Genomic DNA, 25,128 nt, shown 5'->3' with positions numbered 1-25,128 from the left:
ACGATTCGCCAGCTGCACTCTCGCCCAGACTGTTAGTTTTGGAGTTGATGGCATAATTCTTTGGGAAGGTATTAGTTGGGAAGTATGTACCGCACTTGTGAAAGTAATTGGACGGATGACTGGTGATTCTTACGTTTAAAACATCCTGCAAGATCATGTTTTGTCATATGTTGGTTACATTTGATATGAAAGATTCACGTTAATGCACGATAATGCTTGACCACATGCTGCTGCTATAGTGAGTAATACTATATGAGTTTTAAATTCGAAGATTGGATTGGCCACCGTTTATCCCTGATTTAAATCCAATGGAGCACATGTGGGATTAGCTAAAATGCAGCATACGACAAAGAAATAAAGAAATCCCATTCCAAATACGATAAAGCAGCTTCGACTTGCTGTACACGATGAATGGAATACAATTTCCCAAGGATATGTCTAAAATTTACTTGCAAACTTGCTGAGAAGGATGCAAGCAGTAATAAGAGCTAGAAGGGGGAATACTCGTTATTGATCATGCACTTTTTTTTAGTTAAAACGACTTGTTTAAGCAATTTAAATTATCATTGAAGTTTAGAGTAAAATAACCTTATGTACTTAATATTAAACATTTATTTTTTTCGAAATTTTCTCGACATAAAAAATTAAAATTGTTCAATAAATATTGTTAAAATAAACTCTATTTTACAATAAACGACTTGATTGACCAGAATTTATTTTGAAAAAACAAAAATTGGAAAATTCCAAAATATTCGATAGTTTTGCCCACGACTTTTAGCTACGAACTGTCCTCTGTTTTTGCTTTGGTTTTATATATTTATTTTCCACTCTAGGGTATTGTTTTCTCTCTAGTAGTTTACTTTGTTTTGATTACTTGTTTTGGTTTCTCCCACTCCTTTTTTGTTAAGTTTGTCTTCCCTAACTGGTCCGAAACTTATGGGAAACTAGTCAGGTACTCCCTCCGCGAACAAAACTTATATTTTGTGTGACGCAAGGTGTCCTATGTTTGACTTTGACCTAAGTTCCAACACATGCGCATTGTTAGAAAACAAAAGGGCACGTGATAAAATGTCGGACAGAAAGGATGGCTTCTTATAAGTCCAATAAAAAATTGTACTAAGATAGTAAAAAGACATATATAAGTTACATAAAAATATAAGGAGCTCTTACTTTTGGGAATCCAATGAGTTTCATGTAAGTTGTGATTGTGTTGGTTTTATTTTAAAAAGTTGCCTAAATTATTAGTTTTATTATTAATATTATATTTATTAATATTATTATTAAAGCGTTATTTGTCTTTTTAAGTCAACTAAATCGAGAGATTTATTTTTGTATACAATATTTTTGATATATCCCCATAAGAAGAAGTCTAATAGCGTCAGATCAGGAGATCGAGCTTCTCATTACATCGATATTCGCCTCCCTATCCATCGGTTTGGAAATATTCGGTTAAGGCACTAAAAGTATGTCATATTCGCTGGAATTACCGAATTATATAAGGAACTAACGCCTTTATGTGTATACAAAGGATTGGTTTCGAGAAAAACACAATGCAACAAAATAAAGACATTTATTTATACGTTGTAGATGTTTTAATGTTTCTTTACCTTCTCCTTTCTCATCTTATTTGTAACATTACAATTTCCTTTAACCATCTTGCATAAACATGACAATACTATTTTAATCACAAAACCGATTAGAAATATAATTCCAAAAATAAGTCCAAATACATCGAGCAAGTAGTACTGATACCACGATAGGTCCAAATAGCCAACTCTAAGATGTTTAGCTCCGTTGTGCCTTACAACGTATTCTATCCAATACACGGCTTCTTGTAGAGGACTCATTTGTCTATCGTGAAACATTTTGGATCGCGCTTGTACATTATCTTGGTATCTGCAACAAAATATAAACAGTGTGTCAATTTTAAAACTTACAATGGGCCATATCTCAGGAACAAAAGCTGATATCGAAAAATGCTGAAACCGTTTCTAGGATAGTAAGGGAGTCAAAAAAGATTAAATTGCAAATCCCTACTTGTGATACATCATTAAAAAGACCATAAAAAATGCCATCCAGCATGTGACCAACAAATATATTTCCGGCCACACATGTAATAAAGATATTTGAGAAAATTAGTATTCTTTACACGTGGCAATAAATACATTGTTTATTCTTCTTCAAGTGCCATCTTCGTTCCGAAGGTTGGCGATCATCAGGGCTATACGTATTTTCGAAACTGCTGACCGAAACAATTCGTTGCTGCTACAGCTATACCATTCCCGTAGATTCTTTAGCCAGGAGTTTCGTCTTCTTCCTATGGACCTTTTTCTTGCTATTTTCCCTTGCACAATTATTCGAAACAGTTCATATCTTTCGCCTCTTGTAATGTGTCCCAAGTATTGCAGTTTTCGTTTTTTGATCGTAAATATGACTTCCTTTTCTTTATTCATTCTTCTCAAGACCTCGACATTTGTGACTCTCTCGGTCCATGATATTCTCAGGATTCTGCGATACATCCACAGTTCAAATGCCTCTAATTTTTTGGTATCAATCTTTTTCAACGTCCATGACTCCATTCCGTAGAACAGCACAGAAAGTACGTAACATCTCATCAGGCGAAGTTTCATTTCAAGGCTCAAATCTCTTCCGCAGAACACTCTCTTCATTTTAGTGAATATGGATCTGGCTTTTTCTATTCTTATTTTGATTTCTGCTGAGCTATCGTTGTCTTCATTTATAAAAGTGCCTAAATATTTGTATTTGCTAACTCGATCGATAATTTCATTGTGTAAATATAAATTTTGAACATTTTGTGTTGATTTCGATATTACCATAAATTTAGTTTTCTTTATGTTCAAAGATAGTCCATATTCTTCGCTGCAGTCTGCTATCTTATTCACCAATGTCTGTAGCTCTTCAAGTGTTTCTGCGATCAGAATGGTGTCGTCGGCAAATCTCAGATTGTTTAATCTAACACCATTTATTTTAATACCTACGGATTGCTCAGAGAGTGTTCTATTCATTACGTCTTCGGAATAGAGATTAAACAGGGTTGGTGACAGTATACACCCTTGTCTCACACCTCGCTTTATTTCAATTTCTTCAGTGGTATTATTCTCTACTCTCACTACTGCTTTCTGATTGTAGTACATATTTGCTATTAGTCGGATGTCTCGTTTATCTAAATTCTTTTCTGTCAGGAGTATGATTAGGTGATCATGCCGCACTTTATCAAAGGCCTTGTTGTAATCTATGAAACACATGAATACATCTTGATTTATGTCAAGACATCTTTGAGACATAACGTTCAGTGCAAACAACGCCTCTCTTGTTCCAAGTCCATTTCGGAATCCAAACTGGGTATTATTGATGTCCATTTCCAGTTTTCTGTGTACTCTAGAGTGTATAATTTTCAGAAATATTTTCAGTACATGGCTCATCAGACTGATTGTACGGTAATCACTGCATTGTTTGGCATTTATCTTTTTTGGTATAGTAACAAAGGTGGATAAAAGCCATTCTTGTGGTATTTTTCCTGATGTATAAATGCTATTGAAAAGTTTAACTAAAATGTGAATCGAGTCTTTTTCTATTAGTTTAAGGATTTCCGTTGGTATTTCATCTGGACCTGGGGCTTTACCATTTTTCATTCTTTTTAGTGCGTACATTACTTCTTCTTCCGTTATTTCTGGACCTTCGTCTCCTTGTATGTTACTTAGCTCAGATTGTTGTCTATATATCTTCAATATAGTTTTTCCATGTCTTCAACTGTTCTTCTAGTTCTGTTATTATGTTTCCGTTGACATTATACAGGGTATTTGGCTGCTTACGTTTTTGTGTACCTGCAAGTTCTTTCACTTTTTTATGTACATTAAAAATATCATGTTTTGCCTGCAATTGCTCTATTTCTTCACATTTTCTTTTATAAAAATCTTCTTTTGCTATTCTGATTTCTATTTTGATTTCTTTCTGTATTTGTTTATACCTTTGTTCGTTTTTTCCTTTCATTATTCTCCGATTGTCCATGAGAAGAAGGATCTTATCAGTCATCCACCTTTGCTTTATTTTTGGTTTTTCTTTAGTCAGAATTTTCTTCACAGGACCTGCTATCGCCATTTTTACGTTTTGCCATTTTTTATCTATGTTGTTCGTTGGCTGAGATGTTTCTTTTTCATGAAGTATTTTGAGATTATTATTAATACATTTTTGCAGTTTCTCCTTTACCTCCAGGTTACATAAATGACTGACGTCTATCTGATTTGCTCTTCTTTTCTGCTCCAATCTTTTTAGTTTAATACTCATTTGCGCTATTAGAGGGTTATGGTCTGAAAAGACATCTGCGCCTGGGTAAGCTTTAACGGATTTTAAGGAGTTTCTGTATCGTTCATTTATCAGTAAAAAATCAATCTGGTTTCGAATTATTCTTTCGCCATTGTCCTGGGGTGATTTTCACGTATAAAGTCTTCTCTTTGGTAAGTTGAAGAATGTATTAGATGCAATCATGTTATTTTCCTGGCAGAATTGAAGTAGTCTGTCACCTCGTTCATTTCTTTTGCCGAGTCCGTATTCTCCTACATGTTTTCCACTTTTTCCTTTACCAATTTTTGAGTTAAAATCACCTAGAATTACGGTAATGTCTAATTGTTTATTAGATGATATTAAACATATTGTCAATGCGAAGAATAAAGTATAATAGAGTAAAAATAGAGATAATGATTTCGTAAAATATAAACGTAATATAAACATAACAATAGTCTTTGAATTGATCATCTACCCTAAAAGTGCAAATCTGTAAGTATCAATGTCGGATTCTGATTTAAATTACGTCAAAGTCATGTGTTATTACTAACCATACATTGAAAGTGCTCATCTTATTCTCATTCTTGAATGAGCTTGCTGCACTATGTAGCTGATAACAGGATAAGTGCTGTTCTGTATTCTATCGTAGAGTTCATTCTAGGATGCAATGGGGTCTGGTATCTGTGTTAATAATGGATGCTGGAGAACACGTCATTTGAGGACTTAATATTTAGATACAGTAAAATCGTAAATCGTAAATCGTTTAAGATATCGTAAAACACATAAAGATAGGACGTCTGAGGTGGGTAGGTCATGTAATGCGGATGGAGCAAACCAACCCAGCTAGAAAAAAGCTCCTTGATAGACCTATTGGTCAAAGAAGAAGAGAAAGACCCAGAACAAGATTCCTAGATAACATCGATGAAGACATGAGACATATGGAAATACGTGCTTGGCGGAGGAAGGCGACGGATAGGGACGACTGGAGAGAAATTCTTTAGGAGGCTAGGACCCACACAGAGTTGTAAAGCCAAAATGATGATGATGATATTTAGATACATATTTTCCTATCTTCAACGGATAGTTCAAAATAGAGTAATGTGTTATAATCTACTATCAGTAGATTCCTTGGAACAGGAAAGGGATGTACCACACTCCCCTCCAATTTCAGCAAGATAGTAATGTGTAATCTTAAGCATAGTGTATTTACTATGAGTCGTTACCATTGAGTAACCCATAATCGTTATGTATTTGTTATTATGACTGACTTTGGTTCATTATAGGTTGTAGCCGTATTTCTACTCCTTGTGGTAAAACCTGCGCTGTTCTTTAATCGGTGTGTTTTGCGAGTATTGACTTACAAGGAAGAAGCGTTGACCACGACAAGGAGAATAGTGCAAAATATTGCTATGTTGAGCGTGCTATGTTGGGAGTTTCACTACGAGACAAAATCCGAAACCGCCAGCTACAAAGATCAGGAGTGGCTATAGACAAAGTGGATACTGAAATAAAGACCAAGAGGTGATGTCTACCGAAGCAGAGGTGGTCCACAAACACGTTGGATTGACGATCTAAAACGTTGACATAGGAATTGGATGCAAGATACACAAGATAGAAACAGATAGAAAATTATGTGGACAAGCGAAGATTGAATGATGAAGAGGCAACGTTGAAGAAAAACGGGCAATATGAAGAAACAGAAAACAAAAATGTCTTACTTTTTATTTGATATCACCTCTTCTATTGCAGCTGAGACACTTTCTTCCGTAAGTGTATCGAAATCTACAACTTTGGCGTATCCGAATGACTCTGATTGCTTGGCGTTTTGTTGTTGATCACCAAATACAGGAATTGCTACGGTCGGAACTGCGTGATATAAACTCTCTATAGTGCTTAGAAAACCTCCATGGGTGATGAAGAGTTTAATGTTTGGATGGGCTGTAAAAAAAATTAATAATAATTAATATATTATAATATATGTATATTATTAATAAACAAGCTGTATATATATTATAAGAAATAGAATTTCAATAGTTGGCTCGCCAATAAGATTAACAACAGAGGAAATTAAAAATGTATGTAAACACCTGAAGAGGAACAAAGCACCCGGACCAGGAGATATACCCGGAGAATTGTTTAAGTACGGAACGAACAAATTGTACGAATGTCTTCGACAACTTTTTCAAGAATGCATAAACACAAGCGAAATCCCTAGGGAATGGAAGATATCATACCTCAGCACTATACATAAAAAGGGTGATAAAAGTAATTGTGAAAATTACTGAGGAATAGCTGTAACCGGATCTATGAGTCGAATATATGGAAAGGTGTTAAAGAACCGAATCGAGAGAGAATACTTAGATTATGAAGCAGAAGAACAAGCAGGATTTCGTACGGGTCGATCCACTATTGACCACATTTTCTCCTTAACCCAGATAATAGAAAAAAAGATGGCAAGGAATCAAGAGATTCATATGTTGTTCGTCGACCTACGGAAAATCTACGACAGCGTTCCACTGAAGAAGCTGTGGCAATCAATGGAAAGCACGAATATTAATATAGAACTAATAAAAGCCGTCAAAGTGCTATACAACCAACCAATAACAAAGATTAAAGCAGGGACACAAATAACAACAGGATTTATAACATCAAAAGGATTAGAGCAAGGATGATGCTTGTCTCCCACTTTATTTAAAATATACCTCGAAAGTGCTTTAAAAAAATGGAAACAAAAATGCAGGACAATGGAGATACCGCTCACCAATATTATGGTATATACGCTTAACTTTGCAGACGATCAAGTAATAATGACTCAAGATTATGACGATTTAAACTATATGGCACGAAGATTAATTGAAGAGTATGATATATGGGGTCTAGAAGTAAATAAAAAGAAAACCGAATACCTGTGCATTGGAGCAGAACAAAAAGATCTCATATTAGACGATAACACTACGATAAAGCACTGCTGTGATTACAAATACCTAGGTAACACTATTTCACAAGATGGAACATTAGACAAGGCCATAAGAGAGAGAAATACGTCAGGGAGAAAAGCCATCACAATGTTAAACACCATTTTATGGGACCAATCCATCAGCAAAAAAAATAAAAAGAGGATATATGAGTTACTATAGTAAAAAGCATCACTTTATGCAGCTGTGAGGTATGGCAACTGAAAGAAAAAACACTGTCAACGCTGAAAGCGACGGAAATTAGAAGAAAGGATTACCAACAACAAAACAAATTATCTGGTTCGGACACATACAAAGAATGGACGAACAACGAATGCCAAAAGAAATACTAAAGTGGCAACCAGAAGGAAAGAGAAAACGAGGTAGACCGAGAAAAAGTTGGAGCAAAGGAATAAATAAAGAACTGAGAGAGAGGGCCATAGAAGAAGATCTATGGAACAACCGGTCTAAGTGGCGATTGGAAGTCGGAAAACGGCGGAAAACGTTATAAACCGACAAGTAGTAGTAGTATATATATTATATTTATCAAATTTAAAGTATTCGACAAAGAATCTGCATTTTCAAAGTTCCAAGTTTTTTAATAGACAATTTTTTCAATTTCATACTACCAAAGCGTAGAAAGGACAGGATTCACAAGGAATTTCTAACATATTTTCTTTTGGAGCTTGAAATTATCTGTATCTCTATTACCATCTCTTCTGGTAGAGAGCATTGGACCATTGAAGCCAAAATGGATATTATATCAATTTAAAGTCGCCTACTTTAAAATGTATTTTTCAGAACGATTTCCGGGGTGGAAATTGTAACGTCAATAAACTTACTTCTATTGTGGTTTATTTTCATTAATTAAAATATAGTAATTAAATTAAATTGGTTATTTAATAAATAATTTACTCACCCAGTAAATCAGACTGTGGCAGCCATTTTTCTATCCTAACGTTTTTGGGCTTTCCAGGCAAACTATCGTCTTCAAACTTCCACAAAACACTTTCTTTCCTTTTAGAAAATGCATTCATCAAAGCATCTTTAGTCTCTTGAGCCATCTCAGCACTTTTCAGGTTAGAACCCATACTAAAATAAATAACTCCGTGTTTTGCTTCATCTAAATACTTTTTCAGATCCACAGGAAGGGGTTTAGGTGGTTTAACGTGGAATCCAGCAATTTCCTTCATACAAGGGACTGATGTAGCTGGTTTATTCAAGCTGATGTGGGAATTTGAAAGTACTAGTGAAACGTTATACTGAACTGCTGGTAGATCTAAATCTTTCGATATGTATTTGTGAACGAGCTCATTTTGCTCAGGATATTGCAGAAGATTGTGATTGATATACATAATTGCGCTAACCAAAGTGTTAATTAAGCGTTGCTGAAAGTTCATAAGTTCTGGATATCCTAATACAAGCTGCGGATTCAAAGACGGAAGGGTTGGATTTCCAACGAAATGATTCATCCAACTATTTGCAGCATGGTTATTGAACAGTACTAAATGAGCATCGAAGTGAGGTGCTAGGGCTTTGACAGATTCGAGTGCGAATTGTGTAGTTATTACTATGTCAAATTTTTCATTGGACTTGATTAAAGCCTGCATTTTTGAGTGGGAGAGCACCAATTCGGATACTTTATATCCAATTGTATTGAAATTAAGTAGCATATTGAGGGGATTCTTCAGTTTTGACTGCTTATTCGCAAGGTTCGTAATTTCTTTAAACATAACTAAAAAACAAATCATATTTCAAATCAAATTCAAATGTATGTATATATTTAGAATGAAAGGTGAATATTATTCATATCTTGTTGCCAGTTCAATTCAAATAGACCCCGAGCTCGATAGATTGAGACCTCGGAAGCCCTGAATAAGACATCGAAAATAATGTCGAAAGTTCGGCGCAATGATAATCGACGCGGTCAACCCGAAAGACTGTTGAATATATCTTCTTCTTAAAGTGCCTATCCAGTGACAAGTAGGATGTTGGCGATCATCACGGCTATCTTTACTTTGTTTATTGCAGCGCGGAACAGTTCAGTGGTAGTCGTGTTATACCACTTTCGTAAATTTTGAAGCCATGCGTCTTCTTCCCGGTCCTCTCTTACCATTTACTTTCCCTTGGAGAATCAGCTGGAGAAGGCCGTAACGTTCTTGATTTCTCATTACATGTCCTAGATACTTTTTAGTTTTGACGGTCATGAGAATTTCACATTCTTTCCCCATTCTACGCAGGACCTCCACATTAGTAACTCTGTCAACCCAGGATATACGTAAGATGCGCCTATAACACCACATGTCGAAAGCTTCGAGCCGATTCATAGATGCAACAGTCAGTGTCCATGCTTCTCCATTCTAGTTGTCCATTCTAACGAATGCTGGTTTTCGCTTTTATTATTCGCTGTTTAATTTCTGTTGAGTGGTCCCATTGGCTATTTAAATTGGTGCCTAGATATTTATATTGCTCGACTCTTTCGATATTCTGTTGGTTGATTGTAAGTTGAGCGTTTAGTATTGATTTTTTACTAATTATCATAAATTTGGTTTTCTTTATGTTAAAAGCTAGTCCGTATCTGTTGCTGACTTCTGTTATGCGATTTGTTAATATCTGTAAGTCATGCAGATTATCGGCAAAAACTATAGTGTCATCTGCATATCTAATGTTATTCAACCATTCACCGTTTATTAGTATTCCTTTCGCACAACCGTCTAAAGCTTCCTTAAATACCCATAGTAGACTATTATTATGATAATTTATAAAACATAGATAAACTTTTTTTGAATCGAATATTTATCAATGCTTTCTGTTAAATTTATTTTGAAAACTAGAGCAAATTGTTTATTTTATTATGTAAAATGTATTTCTAACGAAATAAGGATAATGATAAAAAATTTGCACGTGGAACGTAAGAAACCTTTATCATCCTGGAGTCACGGCTCTGCTCATACGAGAAATGAATAAAGCCAAAGCAGGTATCATTGCTTTACAGAAAATGAGATGGACTAGCTCAGGCATCTTGGAAAAAAATAACTGCAATATTTACTACAGTGGACATCCTACCCGACACGAATTTGATACCGGATTTATTGTAAGCAGCAAGGTCAAACATAGTGTAATCGATTTCAAAGCTATTGATTATAGGATATGTCGAATAAGACTTAAAGGGAAGTTCGCTAACTTTAGCATTATTAGCATCCTTATTCCAAGGGAAGAAAAAGGGGATGATGAAAAATACATGTTCTGTGAGGCACTAGACCGAGAGTGCGATGAGTGTCCAAACAATGACATCAAAATAATAGCAGGAGACTTAAATGTCAAAGTCAGAAGAGAGAATATATTTTCGCATACGATCGGAAAAGAGAGTCTACACGTAGACTCTAATGATTATGGTGTCAGAATCATAAACTTTGCGATGTCTAACAAATTGGTAATAGCTGGAACACGATTTCCCCATAAAGATATATATAAGGTAACTTGAAAATCTCCTGATAATGAAACGATTAACCAAATAGATCGTATAATCATCGATTCAAGACACTGCTCTAACTTATTAGATGTTTGGTCTTTTAGAGGAGCAAACATAGATAGTGGTCACTATTTAGTTAAAGCACGATTTAAAGAGAGAATATCCAATTTAAAAAGAAGATCGGGAAAAGGAGAGAAAAATCGACTTTAATAAACTAAAAGATCTCGACATTGCAAATGTATACAGACAGCAAACGGAAGATCAAATAGGGACAAAAAACTTAGAAGACGAAGAAAATATTAACCACCTATGGGCAAATATACGAGATATTGTGTTAAAGATACAGAAATCGGTTGAAATATTGGACAAAACCAAGTCAGAAAAAAAAAATCATAAAGAAATCAAAAACCTATCGACGCAGGTTGTACACGGAGAATAAAAGAAGAGTATAGACGTCTTAGAAGAGAGGAAAAATGTATCCATCGACGTAAGAAGAGGGAATACGAACAGAACACTCTCAATGAGATACAAAGTTTATTCGATAAAAATAAAACGAGGAAATATTCATCATCATCATAAGTGGCTCGACAATCCGTTGTGGATCTTGGTCTGCTCACAAAGAAGTCGCCACTCCTGTCGATTCCTGGCAACTTCCCTCCATCTTCTTACCCCTAGAATCTGTAGGTCTTCTTCCACATCATCCATCTATCTTATTCGTGGTCGTCCTCTGCTTCTTGTATCCGCTGGTTTTGAAGGATATTGAGGAAATATTACCAATCCTTAAATAAATGCCGTCGAGAAACCATGATTAAAAATTTGTAAAGACATTAACGGTGAAATCCTACATAATAAAAAATAAAAACTCAGTTCTTAACAGCTGGACACAACATTTCAGCGAACATCGAAATATAAACGATATTGAAGGAGGTTACAATATAGAAAATCAAAAAAATCTACAACGTCAACTACACAGTGAAGACTCAACAAGAGAAGTGTCAAATGCAATCCTAAAACGCAAAGAAAATATAGCCCCAGGAATCGATGAAATCTGTTCGGAAATGTATAAAAAAGATGGTGATCAACTTTTGCAGCAATCCATAAACTAATAGTACTTATATGGCAGAATGAATTGGTACTCGAAGAGTGGTTAAAGAGAACAACATGTCCGTTGCATAAAAAGGGTGATCAACTGGAGTGTAAGAACTATAGAGGCATTACTCTGTTATAATCTGCGTATAAAATCTTCGGCAATGTATTGTTTGACCTTAAACATTTTACAAACGATATTGTTGGTCAATATCAATGCGGATTTACTGTTGGAAAGTCAACTACACATAAAATTCAAGTACACAGGCAGATTGTAGAAAGGTCACTAGAATATAACATAGATACACATTATCTCTTCGTCGACTTTAAAGCAGCCTATGACAGTATGAAAAAAACTGCATTATATAATGCAATGATAGACTTTGGGATCCTCATGCGTTAGAATTGAAGGAGAAAACTCTACGTTCATAACATTAATAATGATCTAAGACAGGAGGACGCGCTGGTGTATCTCCTCTTTAATATTGCCTTGGAAAAGGAAATCAGACAATTAAATATTATAATGAGTGGAACTATTTTTAATAGATCGACGCAAATTCTCGCATTCGCTGACGATATACATAGGTATAGTGGACAGAAGTATGAGAGACATGGTGGAGTGTTTTACAAGGCTTGCGGACGCGGCAAGTGAATTAGGCCCTGTGGTAAACGAGGAAAAAACCAAATATATGTTGGTTTCTAAAAACCCCCGAAATATCCAACAGAGAATTCAAATTAACAACCATACCTTTGAGCAAGTCAAAGAATTCACATATCTTGGATCGCTAGTAAACGCAACAAACACGACAAGCGACGAAATAAAAAGACGTATAGCAAAAGCAAACAGAACTGTTCACGTTTTCTAGAAACATTTAAAAAATAAAAATATAAAATGTGCAATAAAGCTCAATATATACAAGACCTTAATAAGACCGGTTTTGATATATGGGGCTCAAAAGTGGACCTTTTCTTCTTCTTCTTCTTCTTCTACTTCTTGGAAATCTTTAGATCTGTTTAATTCTGAAGCTGCCTCTGGTTAATTTCTTGGGAGGTAGATTGCCAACTATCCCTCCATCTTTTAGGTGGTCTTCCGGGAGGTCTTGAACTGGGCGGGTTGTTTTCTAGGGCAATTTTTGGGAGTATTCTCATCCATTCGTCTTACATGATTGTACCACATCCTCTTGCGCTACCTTCCCCATCTTACAATATCTTGAATTTTGCACTGCTCTCTAACGTTTGTATTTCTCACCCTGTCTTTTCTTGTTTTGCCCACTATTGTTCTTAGGGTTTTCATTTCGGCAACCCTTAGCATCTGTTTCGTTTGTTGGTATCTTCGCGCACTTCTATGCCATATGTCATGATCGGTCGTATGCAAGTCTTGTAGATTCTAATTTTAAGGTGATCTGACTCCTAAGGTCCTTTACTGGGTCGTGTCTGCTTGATATATCTATGCCCAGATATCTGAATTGCATCACCTGTTCTATGAGGTTGTTCTCAACCACTAACTTACATCGGAGCGGATCTTTTGCTATTATCATACATTTAGTTTTGGTAGAAATGGTCATATTTAGTTGGCGGCTTATTTGAAAGAACTGAAAGAGCTGTCTCTGAAGATCATCTTCTGATTAGGCAATAATTGCTGCATCATCTGCGTAACACACCGTACCAATTCTTTTGTTGCCCATTCTGTATCCGAGATTGAGAGATGTTACTTTGTTTATAATTTTGCCCATGAGTAGGTTAAACAAGAAGGGGCTTAAACTGTCGCCTTGTCTAATTTCTCCCGGTGTTGGAATATTTTCAGTGAATTGGTCTCCTGCACTAACTTTGGTTACATTGTTGTTATTTAGGTTATGGACTATCTTTGTTATGTTGGTCGACGTTTTATTTTCTATTACTATATTTAGAATGTCTCCCAGGCGAACCTTGTCAAACGCCTTCGTCAGATCAATGAAGCAAATATATGCTGGCATGCCGAACTCTATAGCTTTTTCTTTTATTTGTTTTATTATGAGTACTGCATCTGTTATAGACCGCCCTCTTGTAAAACCTTGTTGTTCGTCAGCATTATTAATTTGCTTTTCCAATTTGTCCTTAAGAATACTTGTGAAAAGTTTTATCGTTATATTTAAGAGGGTTATTCCTCTGTAATTTTGTGGGCAAGTTTTTTGTCATTTTTGTCATATGGGGATTGTGATGCTCTTATGCCATTCCTTTGGTGTTTCTATGTCGTTTAAGATTTTGTTTAATACTTGTGACAGTTTACTTGCAAGTTCAGGGACTCCATATTTTAAGAGTTCATTGGGGATACCATCTGTTCCAGTGTGGGACTTTATCTTAAAATGATAAAAGACATCTTGGCATTTCTCAGAGAAAAATTCTTAGAAAGATTTTTGGGGCCGTAAATGAAAAGGCTATGGCGTCGTAGATACAACTTTGAACTATATCACTTATACACCGATCCAGATATTGTGAAATTCGTTAAGTGCAGAGACTTAGATGGGCTGGACACATTGCTAGGATATCAGATCACGAGGGCACAAGAAGCAGAGGACGACCACGAAGGAGATGGATTGATGATGTGAAAGAAACTACTACAAATTCTAAGGGTCAGGAGATGGAGGGAAGTTGGCTGGAATCGACAGAAGTGGCGACTTCTTTGTAAGCAGGCCAAGATCCACAACGAATTGTCGAGCCACTTATGATGATTAAAATGTATTTGTACTTCTGTATTCTGTATTTATTCCTTCTTTGTATACAGTCGGTTGACTTCATAGCGATTTCGAAATCAAAATGGTTATACCGCAACAAATACCCTATATAGTAAAATCAAATTTTTTCTAAATAACTTTTTTGGATATTGAATAACACTGTATATATAAATTTTTTAACTAAAATACATTTCTGTGAAATTGACCTAATTAGTTTTTTTTTTAGAATAAAATCTTTTTAAAATAGTCATAGTTTTTTTTTAATCATAATAAAAAATAGTTTACCTTGTTGTTCTTCCATAACACCGTCTAAAATAATCTGTCGATATGATCCATTTTTCGGTGGATTTTTCTCTTCGAAAACCGTTATCATGGTAACGTCATGGCCTGCGGAAGCTAAGCCCTTCATCAGCTCGTTTCCTAAAAAGTAGTGACTGGGCGCTCCAAACGGAAATACTCCCAAAATTTTATAGGGACTCCCGTAATCAACACTTGAAAATATTAGCACTAAACTTAATATTAATGTTAGCTTCGACATGTTTTTAAATCACTAATGTTTTATTGTGATTAGGAAACACAATTTAACTGATTTTTCCTATCGAAATATCACAAAATTAGACTTTTATAATATTATCCATACGATAAGAAAGATATACACCGTAGATATGATTGGCATCTTTTCATTTGATAGTTAGGATGTGTACAAATAACATTATATAATATCGTTCAAGGATTTTACTGTAACCTTCTTGTTCCGTAAAGAATTCTATAACATTACATACTGGGTCTGTTGAATAAAAATAAGTGTTACCTTAAAAGTAGTAACTTTTAAGCACAAACTAATACTTATAAGGATAAGATATTACTTATTTTGATTTGAATAAAAGTAAGTGTTTTCTTATAAGGTAATACTGGAAAAATATTCTGAAATTTAGGTATATACTTGTAAGTATTAACTTATGCTTGTAAGTATTTACATTTAAAATTGTCTTGTGATGTTTTTATAGCTGCAAGACAAGTTTTAACAAGTTTGTAAACGTCGCGTGCATCGTTGAGATTTCTGTGTAGTAGGTACATCCACGTCAGTTAAATTTTAGCGCTATAAATAGTCATGTCGTCGTCAAGTGAGGAAGAATTATACCTGTCGAGAGTGGCTGTCAAAGGCTTATATTTGTAAAAATATTGAAAAATCATACGGTTCTTCTGAACAAATCAATGGTTCCGGCAATTGTTAAAAGTGAAGAGAAGGCATGGAACGGGATAAGAGATCAATTTATTAAGGCTTGTGGTACAAGTATTCCTATTGACAAATTAAAAAAAATTCTCAATAACATGAAAACAGATGTAAAGAAGAAAACGGATAAAAATATGACTGGTAACAATAAAATTAAATTGCGCGAGTGGGAAAAAGAATTTCTGGATATATTGAATTTTGAAAAAATCCAGTATTCACGCAAATTCCTGGGGGATGTTCCATTGGAACTAACAACGGAGAAGCGAACAATCTAGAAAATACTGAATCAGCTAGTACCAATTCACAAATACCCTCATCTATAGGAACGCTGAAAAAACGCCCAAAGAACAAGAAATTTAAGTTAGAGACCGATGAAACGGAAAGTTTATCAACACAAGAGTTGCAACGACTTGTTCTTCTTGAACAATTAAATGTTGCTAGACTTCAAGCGCAAAGGGAAAAACTTCTGATAGAAAAATTGACAAATGTTTTGCCATATCGAATTCCTGAAGATAGTTTAGTTTTGGAGCAGAAGTGGTTAATAATCGCATCGTATCAGAACTACGAGAATACATAGACTTGTAATGTATTTGTAATTTCCAAATATGTACTGCCATTTTTAATGTATTTGTAATTTCCATATATGTACTGCAATTTTTAGTTTCACATTTTTTGTTTTCTAAATTTTGTATTAAAAGTTTCAGTGTATTAAATAGGTATCAAAACAAAAAATACTTGTTTTATATTGTAGTGTCTATGGCACAAAAATTGACAATGATATTTAAGTAAACAAATTAAAAACAACGTTAGAAAATTACAAAATCAAGTAAAATATTGTTTTTAAATATTATTGTTAAATATTGTTTCCGCTATTAATTGGCGTTTTGCAGCTCTTCTTTGACGAATGATATCTACTTCCGCTTCATTGTAATGTACATCATGGAGGTCCTGTGGGTTTTCCCGTTCATTTTTGGATAACTCAAAATCGTCCCGTAGATATTTGCAAATATTATGCAAAACAGCACAACAAACAATGATCTTTGGAACTTTTGCCAAAGATACTCTTACTTTAGACCCTAATATAGGAAATCTCTGCTTTAGCTGCCCAAATACTCTTTCAATTATCACCCTTTCTCTGGAATGAGTGATATTAAATAATTCCTCGCTTCTGTTTTGGGGGTTTTTGAATGGGCATAATAACCATGGAGAAATTCCATATCCACTATCTCGAAGGAGGCAAAAATTTCCTCTAAAGCTATGTATAACTTGATAAATTGAACTTTGTTTCCAAATCCTCGAATCGTGAACACTTCCAGGCCACTGAGTGTCCACACTTGTATGCTAGGAAAACCTTTTCTATTAATAAATTCGTCACCAAATCTGTCTGCAACATTATTTATGGTTTTACATACAGTCGTATGGTGAACGCCGAAATCTTCAGCAATACCTGGTTGAAATCCAGTATCACTAACGTATCGCAGAAAAATCTCCATCCTTTGTCGAGAGCTAAGGGCACCTCCTCTGGTTTCATCTAGAACCTTCAATAGAACCTTAGACTTGCTGGGACTTACGTTTTTTCTTTTCATGTAGTGTTTATGTTTACGAACATATATAAAGTCAGCCATAATTATAATAATCGAAAAATGTTTAGAACTACCACTCTACTAGTGTAAGTATGCATAAACTACTGGCGTAAGTATTCATTTGAGATTCCTTAACAAATATTAAGGTATTACTTACTAATTGTAGAATATCCTTCTTTTTATTCAACTAAAAAGAAGTAATAACTGGAAAAAATTTTGTGTAACCTTGTACATTCAGTAACTTCTTGAAAATAAAAGAGATTACTTATTGCTGTAAGTAAACTCTTTTACATAAAGTAATTACTGTTCTTTTATTCAATTAATATTAAGTAAATACTTAAATACAAAGAAGTAAAAGCAAATACTTATTTTTATTCAATAGACCCACTGTGGTTATATTTTAGTATTTGTTCCAGTTCTTTGCATCTCTTACCTTTTATTTTAGCGTTTGTTCCGTTTTCGTGTATACCTTAAGTTTTCATTTATAATAATAACTGTTAGAAATTTGTTTTAAATTCGTAGCTACTTAATAAAACTAGCTTGATATATTTGTGTCAGCTTGTATTAATATTTATTAGAAAAAATTAAATACTGAAATTTAAATTACTACAACACTTTTAAAATAATATAAGTTACTTTTTGGTTTTGAAGTATACCATACTTAATAACAATAAATATTTAATGATTTTATGTATGATTTTTATCTCACAGCTAAAATCTCACTTTAAAACAAGAAAATTTATAAATAAAAAACAAACTCTACGCATTGAAAAATGATTGCTAATATTTTTTAGGTCCTCCTTCATTATCCATTACAGTTTGCAGTCGTCTAGGGCTCTACGCATTGATTCGGCCAACTTTCTGGTGTACTCGGGGGAAATTGTGTCGCAAGTTTCAGTAATTTTTACTTTCAATTCATTTCTATTTGATATTGGACACTATTAACTTTATTAATGTCTATCATAAATTTTTAATAAAATTCAAATCTGGTGACTGGGCTGATGGAGAAGCAACCAGAAAATATTGTTTCGTTAAAGTGGAAAAACAGAAAAGGTATATATAGTTCGTCCCAAACCCTTCTTTCAGTGCGTCATAGTTGATCGAATTCTCTCTAACGCATTAAGCTAGAAGTGACAGAAAAAAACGTGAGTCTGTGATTATTATACATAGAACTTGGAAAATTATGTATCATTTACGGGTATTTATATATTAAAGCGAATTCTACTTACGGATGTATAATTGGTTGGAGTTTATAATACGCTAAATAAATATCCAATCAATGATGCGCATAAATATAATTTGACGCAGAAGGTCTCGATCTTGACAGTATGTACTTTCACAATGTCAACTGATAAAATGATAATTGTCATTCCAGGTTAGTATTTTCAGACATTTTACAGTGAAAATTTAATTTTGTATTTATTGTCATAAAAATATTTTAAATATGCCGAGATATACCGAGAAGAAACAAAGACTAATATTAAAATTATTAAATTATTTTCAATTAGAAAAAGAGGCTGGGACAACTTTATTACCAGTTTCTGCCGTTCATTAACCAATAACTATGAACATGTTATTAGAACTCGTATATACAGAATGTTTAGTGAGGGTTTGTATCAAAATATAGTTTGCCATAACCTACTGAAATATCACTAGACTCTTTAAATTTGTTCTTGTTAATTTTAGGCCAACATATAACCCTTCATACCAAAAATACTAAATTCAAGTTGGACTAAACACTCTTTAGTAGAATGTTTAAAAGGGAGACATATACTTACGTGTTTCAACAACCATGATAAAACTTGAATTATTGGAGATGGTAAATCTTAGCTAATAAAGCACTTTCTTTGGAATGTATAGAATAGAAATTATGACAAACTGCTGTTCCAATATATTCCGCAATAAAAATTTATATACAGGACGAAACCTTTAATATGAAAATTAAAAATTTTACCTTTAATATTAAAAAAAAAATTTGAATTAAAGTTTTTATTTTATATTTAAAAAAAATAACCTTTTCACATTTAACCGATTACGATCCTGCAACTGTCAGATTTAACTAAAATGTCATGCAATAATTCTCGACATTCTTAAAATCCTATATGACGTCAAAATTAATGACGCACTGAAAGAAGGCTTTGGGACAGACTGTACTTCCTTAGTATTTTCATAGTCCTGCAGATAATTCTACCGTAAATCGTAAGCTGAAGGATGGGTCTGTTGCAGAAATATTTTGTTCGCAATTAGTGAAGAACTACAATGCTCACATGGGATATGTAGACAAAACAGACATGCCAAAGTCATGTTATGAAATAGACCGAAAAAGCAAAACGTGGTATATGCGTATATTTTGGCAATTTCTAGATGTGGCACTAGTAAATTCATATATTATTTTTTGTAAAAGAGGAGAAGGATCTGTACTCACACTAAAAGATTTTGGGTTAGCTGTGTGACGGGGACTAATTGGAGTCGAAACAGTTTAAAAGAAGAGGCAGAAAAAGTTTGAAACCTCTCGCTAGTAAAATTAAAAAATACGTTCCACTAGAAACCAGACTGACATCTACTGATCACATGCCAATTCATGGAACAACACGTCACTGTGGAATTTGCAGTACCAAAAAGTCTAGACTTTAGTCTAAATAACAAAAAAAATATTGTTTTGCGTTCGTGGTACCACAAACAGTGGCCCAGTGTCCCAGTAGTTTCATCATAAAACCACCAAGTTTTTTTAACTTTCTGTAAAAATACCAATAAAAACTTTTGGTCATGTTTATAATATACCTGTAAACAAGTTTCCATTAAAAATTATTAAAAAAAGTTTGAACTTTTATTTTGGGGCTTAAAGGGTTAAGTAAAAAACTTGTCAAATACGAATAACTAAATCCCTTGTTGCTGTTGGAGCTCATTATAAGGTCAATCAGGGTAAATGTGGACAGGGGCAAATGAGGACATCGATTATAAAATCGTTAATAAAAGCGCTATGTTGAATTTGTCTTTGTATCTCCCTTCTATACTTAGGTGACATCTACCAGCAATCTACGAACTCACGATAAAAAGCCGGTATTTTAACGCACTTGACACTGAAACTTAACCTATAAAATATTTGGTGTATCGGTTTGGTTGGCTGTTACGGTAAGTACTGTGACTTTAAAAATATTTAAAATATTGAATGTTTCTCATCACAGTTGGATTTAATTGATTAAGTAGAACATTTTTTTAATACTTGATTTAACTGCAAACCTTTGTGAGATGTTTATTTTGTGTGTCCACAATTACCCCAAAATAATATGTACAAGAGGTAAATGAAGACAGAATTTTGGGGCAATTGCGGAAGCGTCCCCAATTACCCCTTATTACTATTATACAGAAACTTAGTTTCTAGTTGATACTCATTTTTTTGTTACAAGTTAAAATAAATTGCAATATGGTAAGAAAACATATTAAAAAAAGACCAGAGACAACCTACACAGCAGAAAACGTAAAACCTGTCTAAACGACGTCAAAAACTACAACCGTTCTTATATTTCTGCTGCAGAATATTATGGAATTCCAAGAAGCGTTATATTTAACCGAATAAATGGAACAAAAACTTCACTGGAATATCTCGGCGCTGGTCGGCATAATGACCTTTCAAAAGAAGTTGAGGGCCAACTAGGACAGCTAATTTTAGCGAGAGCTGACTTTGGTTATCCCATGGATAAAGAAGAATTATTATCTTTCGTTCAAAGTTATTGTCAAGATTTAAACATTTCCACTCCTTTCAAGCAAAATAAACCCGGTCAAGATTGGTATAAGAATTTTATGAATCGGCATTCTCGATCATCATTAAAGAAACCACAAAGTTTGCAAAATAAAAGGGCCCTGTCTTCTGATCCTTTTGTTGTAGCAGACTATTACAATAAATTACAACAAATTGTAAATAAAAATTTATTTGATCAAATGCCCGACCTTTTCTTGAACTGCGACCTTGAGTCTGGATTTTGTACAGATCCCTCCAAAATTAAGGGTATTAGCCAAAAAAATAAAGCGCTTTATCAACGCATTCGTGGCACAGGTCGTGAAAATATATCAATCAACTATTGGACAAAGATGGACTGGAAGTAGTTTAGAATTTCGGGGGACCACATATTCGGCAACTCCTAAATGATATATGGAAGAGCCAGTCTTCTTTAATTGGTTTGTTGGTCAGTTTATACCCAATGTGAAAAAAGTTAAAAAATCACTGCCAAATGTGGAGCTTACTCAAAAAGCACTCTTAATGTTTGATGGACAGAAAAGCCATATAAGTGCAAAACATATAAGTACAGGCTGCCCTAGAAAACCGCATAATTTTATTTCGACTTCCTAGCCATCTAACGCACAGGATGGAATAGAATATTACTCACAGAAATGAGAAAATTTTTGGGTGTTATCAATAAGAACAAAATGTCGAAAAAAGATTTTTCTATTGCCATCATAAACTTATGGATAAAATATCTAACTCCGGATATCATAGTTACGGAATTTGTTGGTACAGGTTCTTTGACAGTGGACCAAAGTAAATTTCCAGAGGATGATTATAACCAAGTTGCGTTAGCTAGGTACAAATCTACCATTAAAAAATATATGACAGCAGGACACATTAACCACAAGTTTGAAAAATGCTGATACTAGTCAAATGACTTCTGGTTCCAACGTTTCAATAAGAGAATTAACAAATGATAATGTCGCTAAAGGAAATGTAATTGATTTTTTCGTAAACAAATTAAAGACTAATGTAGAAAGTTCGGTTACTCCAACACCAGTCAAAGAGAGACAAATACGGCTTAAGCAACTATATGGAGAAGTTTTAACTTCCGAAGAAGTTTTAGAACGACTGCGTCAAGAAGAAGAAAGAAGAAAAAGTAAAGTTTCAAAACGAAAAACAGGCAAATAAGATAAAACTCAACAAAATAGAACAAAGAAAAAGGTTCTAAAGAAAAATATTTCGGAAAGCGAATCTGATACTAACGAAGATTTGGAAAAAGAAATGCAAGAGAATATGAGACAGAGCGATAGCAATATAACCTTGAATTATGATACCGATGATGATACGCCTGGAAATTTTTTAAAAGGAGATGTTAGTTCGTCTCAGAAAAATACGATTTCATTAACCCATTTGAACCTACCGTCCTTTATAAAGGCCAGAAGGTTTCTTCTAGTACATTACAAATTTAAACTTTTCAAATGTAAATGCCGTATTAGTTTTACAATCCTAAATTATCATATTACCCATCGAATCTTATTATGAATCATTTAATAAATAATTTCCAGTGTGTCAGGAAGTTTTTGTGTAAAATGTTTAAATTTTTGTCGGTAATAATATCATAACACGTGCTCAAAGTATCATGTTCTTTTAAAAGGCCAGTAGGACAATCAGCGTCTACAGTGTTCTGTATTACTAATAAATGTTTTTTTTATTTTTCTCAGTCGTTCGTACTGGAAAAAGCCCCTTACGCTAGCGAAACTACTTTGAAGAAATAGAAAAAGAAGATATTGACGTTCCAGATAGCATTGCAATTTTGCCTCCTGAAAATGCTAACGATGACGTTACCGATGAGGATTATGTTGATATTGAGAATTTACCTGGATGTCAACTTAGGGCAGAGTGTCAAGTTAATCTACCAAATCAATCTGATTCAGATGATGATAAATAATTAGCAGACTTTGTTGAACACAAACCTAAGAAATTTAAAAAATTCAAGTACTCAAAACGAGATTTACAATCGAATTTCTCTACATGGATTCCAATTCAATCTGTAAACAATCAGCTTTCACCAACGCGTATTTAAATTGTTTATGGCTGATATAGTTTAGCAAATTACGGAATATAGTAATACATATGCCCAATAAAAAAATTCTTTAGGTGATATATCTACAGATGAAATGTTCTGCTTCATTGGTATATTACTGCTTAGTGCTTATTGCTCTGTTGCTAGAAGAAAAATGTATTGGCAAAATTCTGATGATACGAATAATAAAGTAGTTTGTTCAGCTATATCCAGAGATCGATTTCAATATATTATGACAAACATTCACTGCAATGATAACACCCAACTGGATAAGCAAGATAAGTTCTCTAAAATGAGGCCAATCTTCGAATCTCTGAACAAAAAATTCTTCGAATATGCTCCAATAGAAGAAAACCACAGTATAGATAAAGCTATGGTGCCCTATTTTGGACGCCATAGTTGCAAAAAATTCATCCGTGGAAAGCCCATTCGCTGGCGCTACAAGTTTTGGGTTGGAGCAACAAGACTTGGATATACCATTTATTTTGATCCATATCAGGGAGCATCTTCAACTCTACCACCAAAATATAGTCATTTAGGTTTAGGGTCAAGTGTTGTTCTCAAATACGCCGATGTTTTACAGAAGATGCCATTTGCTATTTCACATCTTTGTCTCTCCTGAAAGAATTGAAGTTCAGAAACATAAAAGGTACAGGTACCATAAGAATAAATAGAATTCCAGAATGTCCCCTAATAGCAATAAAAGAGATGAAAAAACTGGAGAGAGGTGCTTTTGATTATTTCATGGTAGATGATGATAGTATAATATGTAATTGGAATGATAATAGTGTCGTTACTTTTGCATCGAACGTGTCTTCAGTTTTCCCTCTAAATAAAGTAAAACGATTTTTACAATCCGAGAAGAAGCATATATACATAAATCAACCTAAGCCTATACAGCTGTACAACGAAAACATGGGTGGAGTTGACAGAAGCGACCAGAATATTGCTCAGTATCGAACAACTTTACGAGGAAAAAAGTGGTATTTTCCTTTGATATCCCGTTGTGTCGATATGGCAGTTCAGAATGCATACCACTTGCAAAAACAGGATGGCGGAAAACTTGACCAGTTAGCATTACGAAGGGCTATTGCAGTTGAGCTGTTAGAAACGCACAAGCGAACCACCAAAAGGAGACCTTCAAAAGCGCCAAGCAATCAACGGGAACACTCACGTTATGATAGGTTGGATCATTTAGTAACCTATCAAGAACAGTAACGAAGATGCGTACACTACCATAAAAAGGCAAATTTTATTTGTCATAAGTGTAATGTTGTCCTTCAGCCTAAAGAATGCTTTTATAATTATCACACTCAATGAATATAAATTGTACTTGCTAATAAATAAATATTTTTGGCAAAAAAAAATTTTTCATTTAAAGTAACTTATAGTCCTACTGTCCTTTTAAACACCGAACACCAAATTGTGGCCAATCTGGAGGTCAGATATTTTTTTGTTTATTTTTCCCTGACTTTTGAAGCCTTTTTGATCACTACTCAATGTATACATTCAGGTTTAAACAAAAAAAAGTTTCAGGACTAAATGGGTTAAGGCAAGAAAAAGCGCAGCAACAGATAAGCCATCCACTAGTAATATTTTCAAACTATAAGAAGTGAAAATGACATTTTTAGATCGACTAGGAAGTTCTTTTAGATGGCCAACGCACCTGAAGATTGAAAATGTAGCGGTAGAATCAATTATAATGGAGGTATTTCCAGAAGGCAAAAATAGTATTGTTTTTATTTAATTTGTTCGTTTTAAATTTAGTTAATTACTTAGTTGACAATGTACCGTTTAATTTCTGAATAAACTAGTAAGAGAAATTATCGATTTTATTATTTATTTATATGCTTTAAATGATTTTGTTCTCATTTACCCATTTTATTTTATAGGTTAGTTAAATTGGAAAAAAATTGCAGTCTTCATTTACCCCGTACATTGGGACAAATGAGGTCATTTGACTTAAGATTTAAAAA

General features: G+C 34.0%; 1 protein-coding gene across 1 annotated transcript; it reads right to left on the bottom strand.

The window, feature by feature from the left end:
• Positions 1 to 1,554: 1,554 nt before the first annotated feature.
• LOC140441083 (UDP-glycosyltransferase UGT5-like) lies at positions 1,555 to 15,209 on the bottom strand. The gene is made up of 4 exons (XM_072531515.1): positions 14,811 to 15,209; positions 8,176 to 8,991; positions 6,021 to 6,240; positions 1,555 to 1,896 (listed from the first exon to the last, which is right to left on the bottom strand). Exons 1-4 carry the CDS (start codon positions 15,061 to 15,063, stop codon positions 1,593 to 1,595), a joined length of 1,593 nt encoding a protein of 530 aa, XP_072387616.1. The 5' UTR covers positions 15,064 to 15,209; the 3' UTR covers positions 1,555 to 1,592.
• Between the last annotated feature and the right edge of the window lie 9,919 nt (positions 15,210 to 25,128).

The sequence above is a fragment of the Diabrotica undecimpunctata genome, chromosome 5 (assembly GCF_040954645.1).
Source record: "Diabrotica undecimpunctata isolate CICGRU chromosome 5, icDiaUnde3, whole genome shotgun sequence".
NCBI classification, from domain to species: domain Eukaryota; kingdom Metazoa; phylum Arthropoda; class Insecta; order Coleoptera; family Chrysomelidae; genus Diabrotica; species Diabrotica undecimpunctata.
Note: the sequence above shows the minus strand (reverse complement) of the source record. Positions and strands in the feature narration are given on the sequence as shown.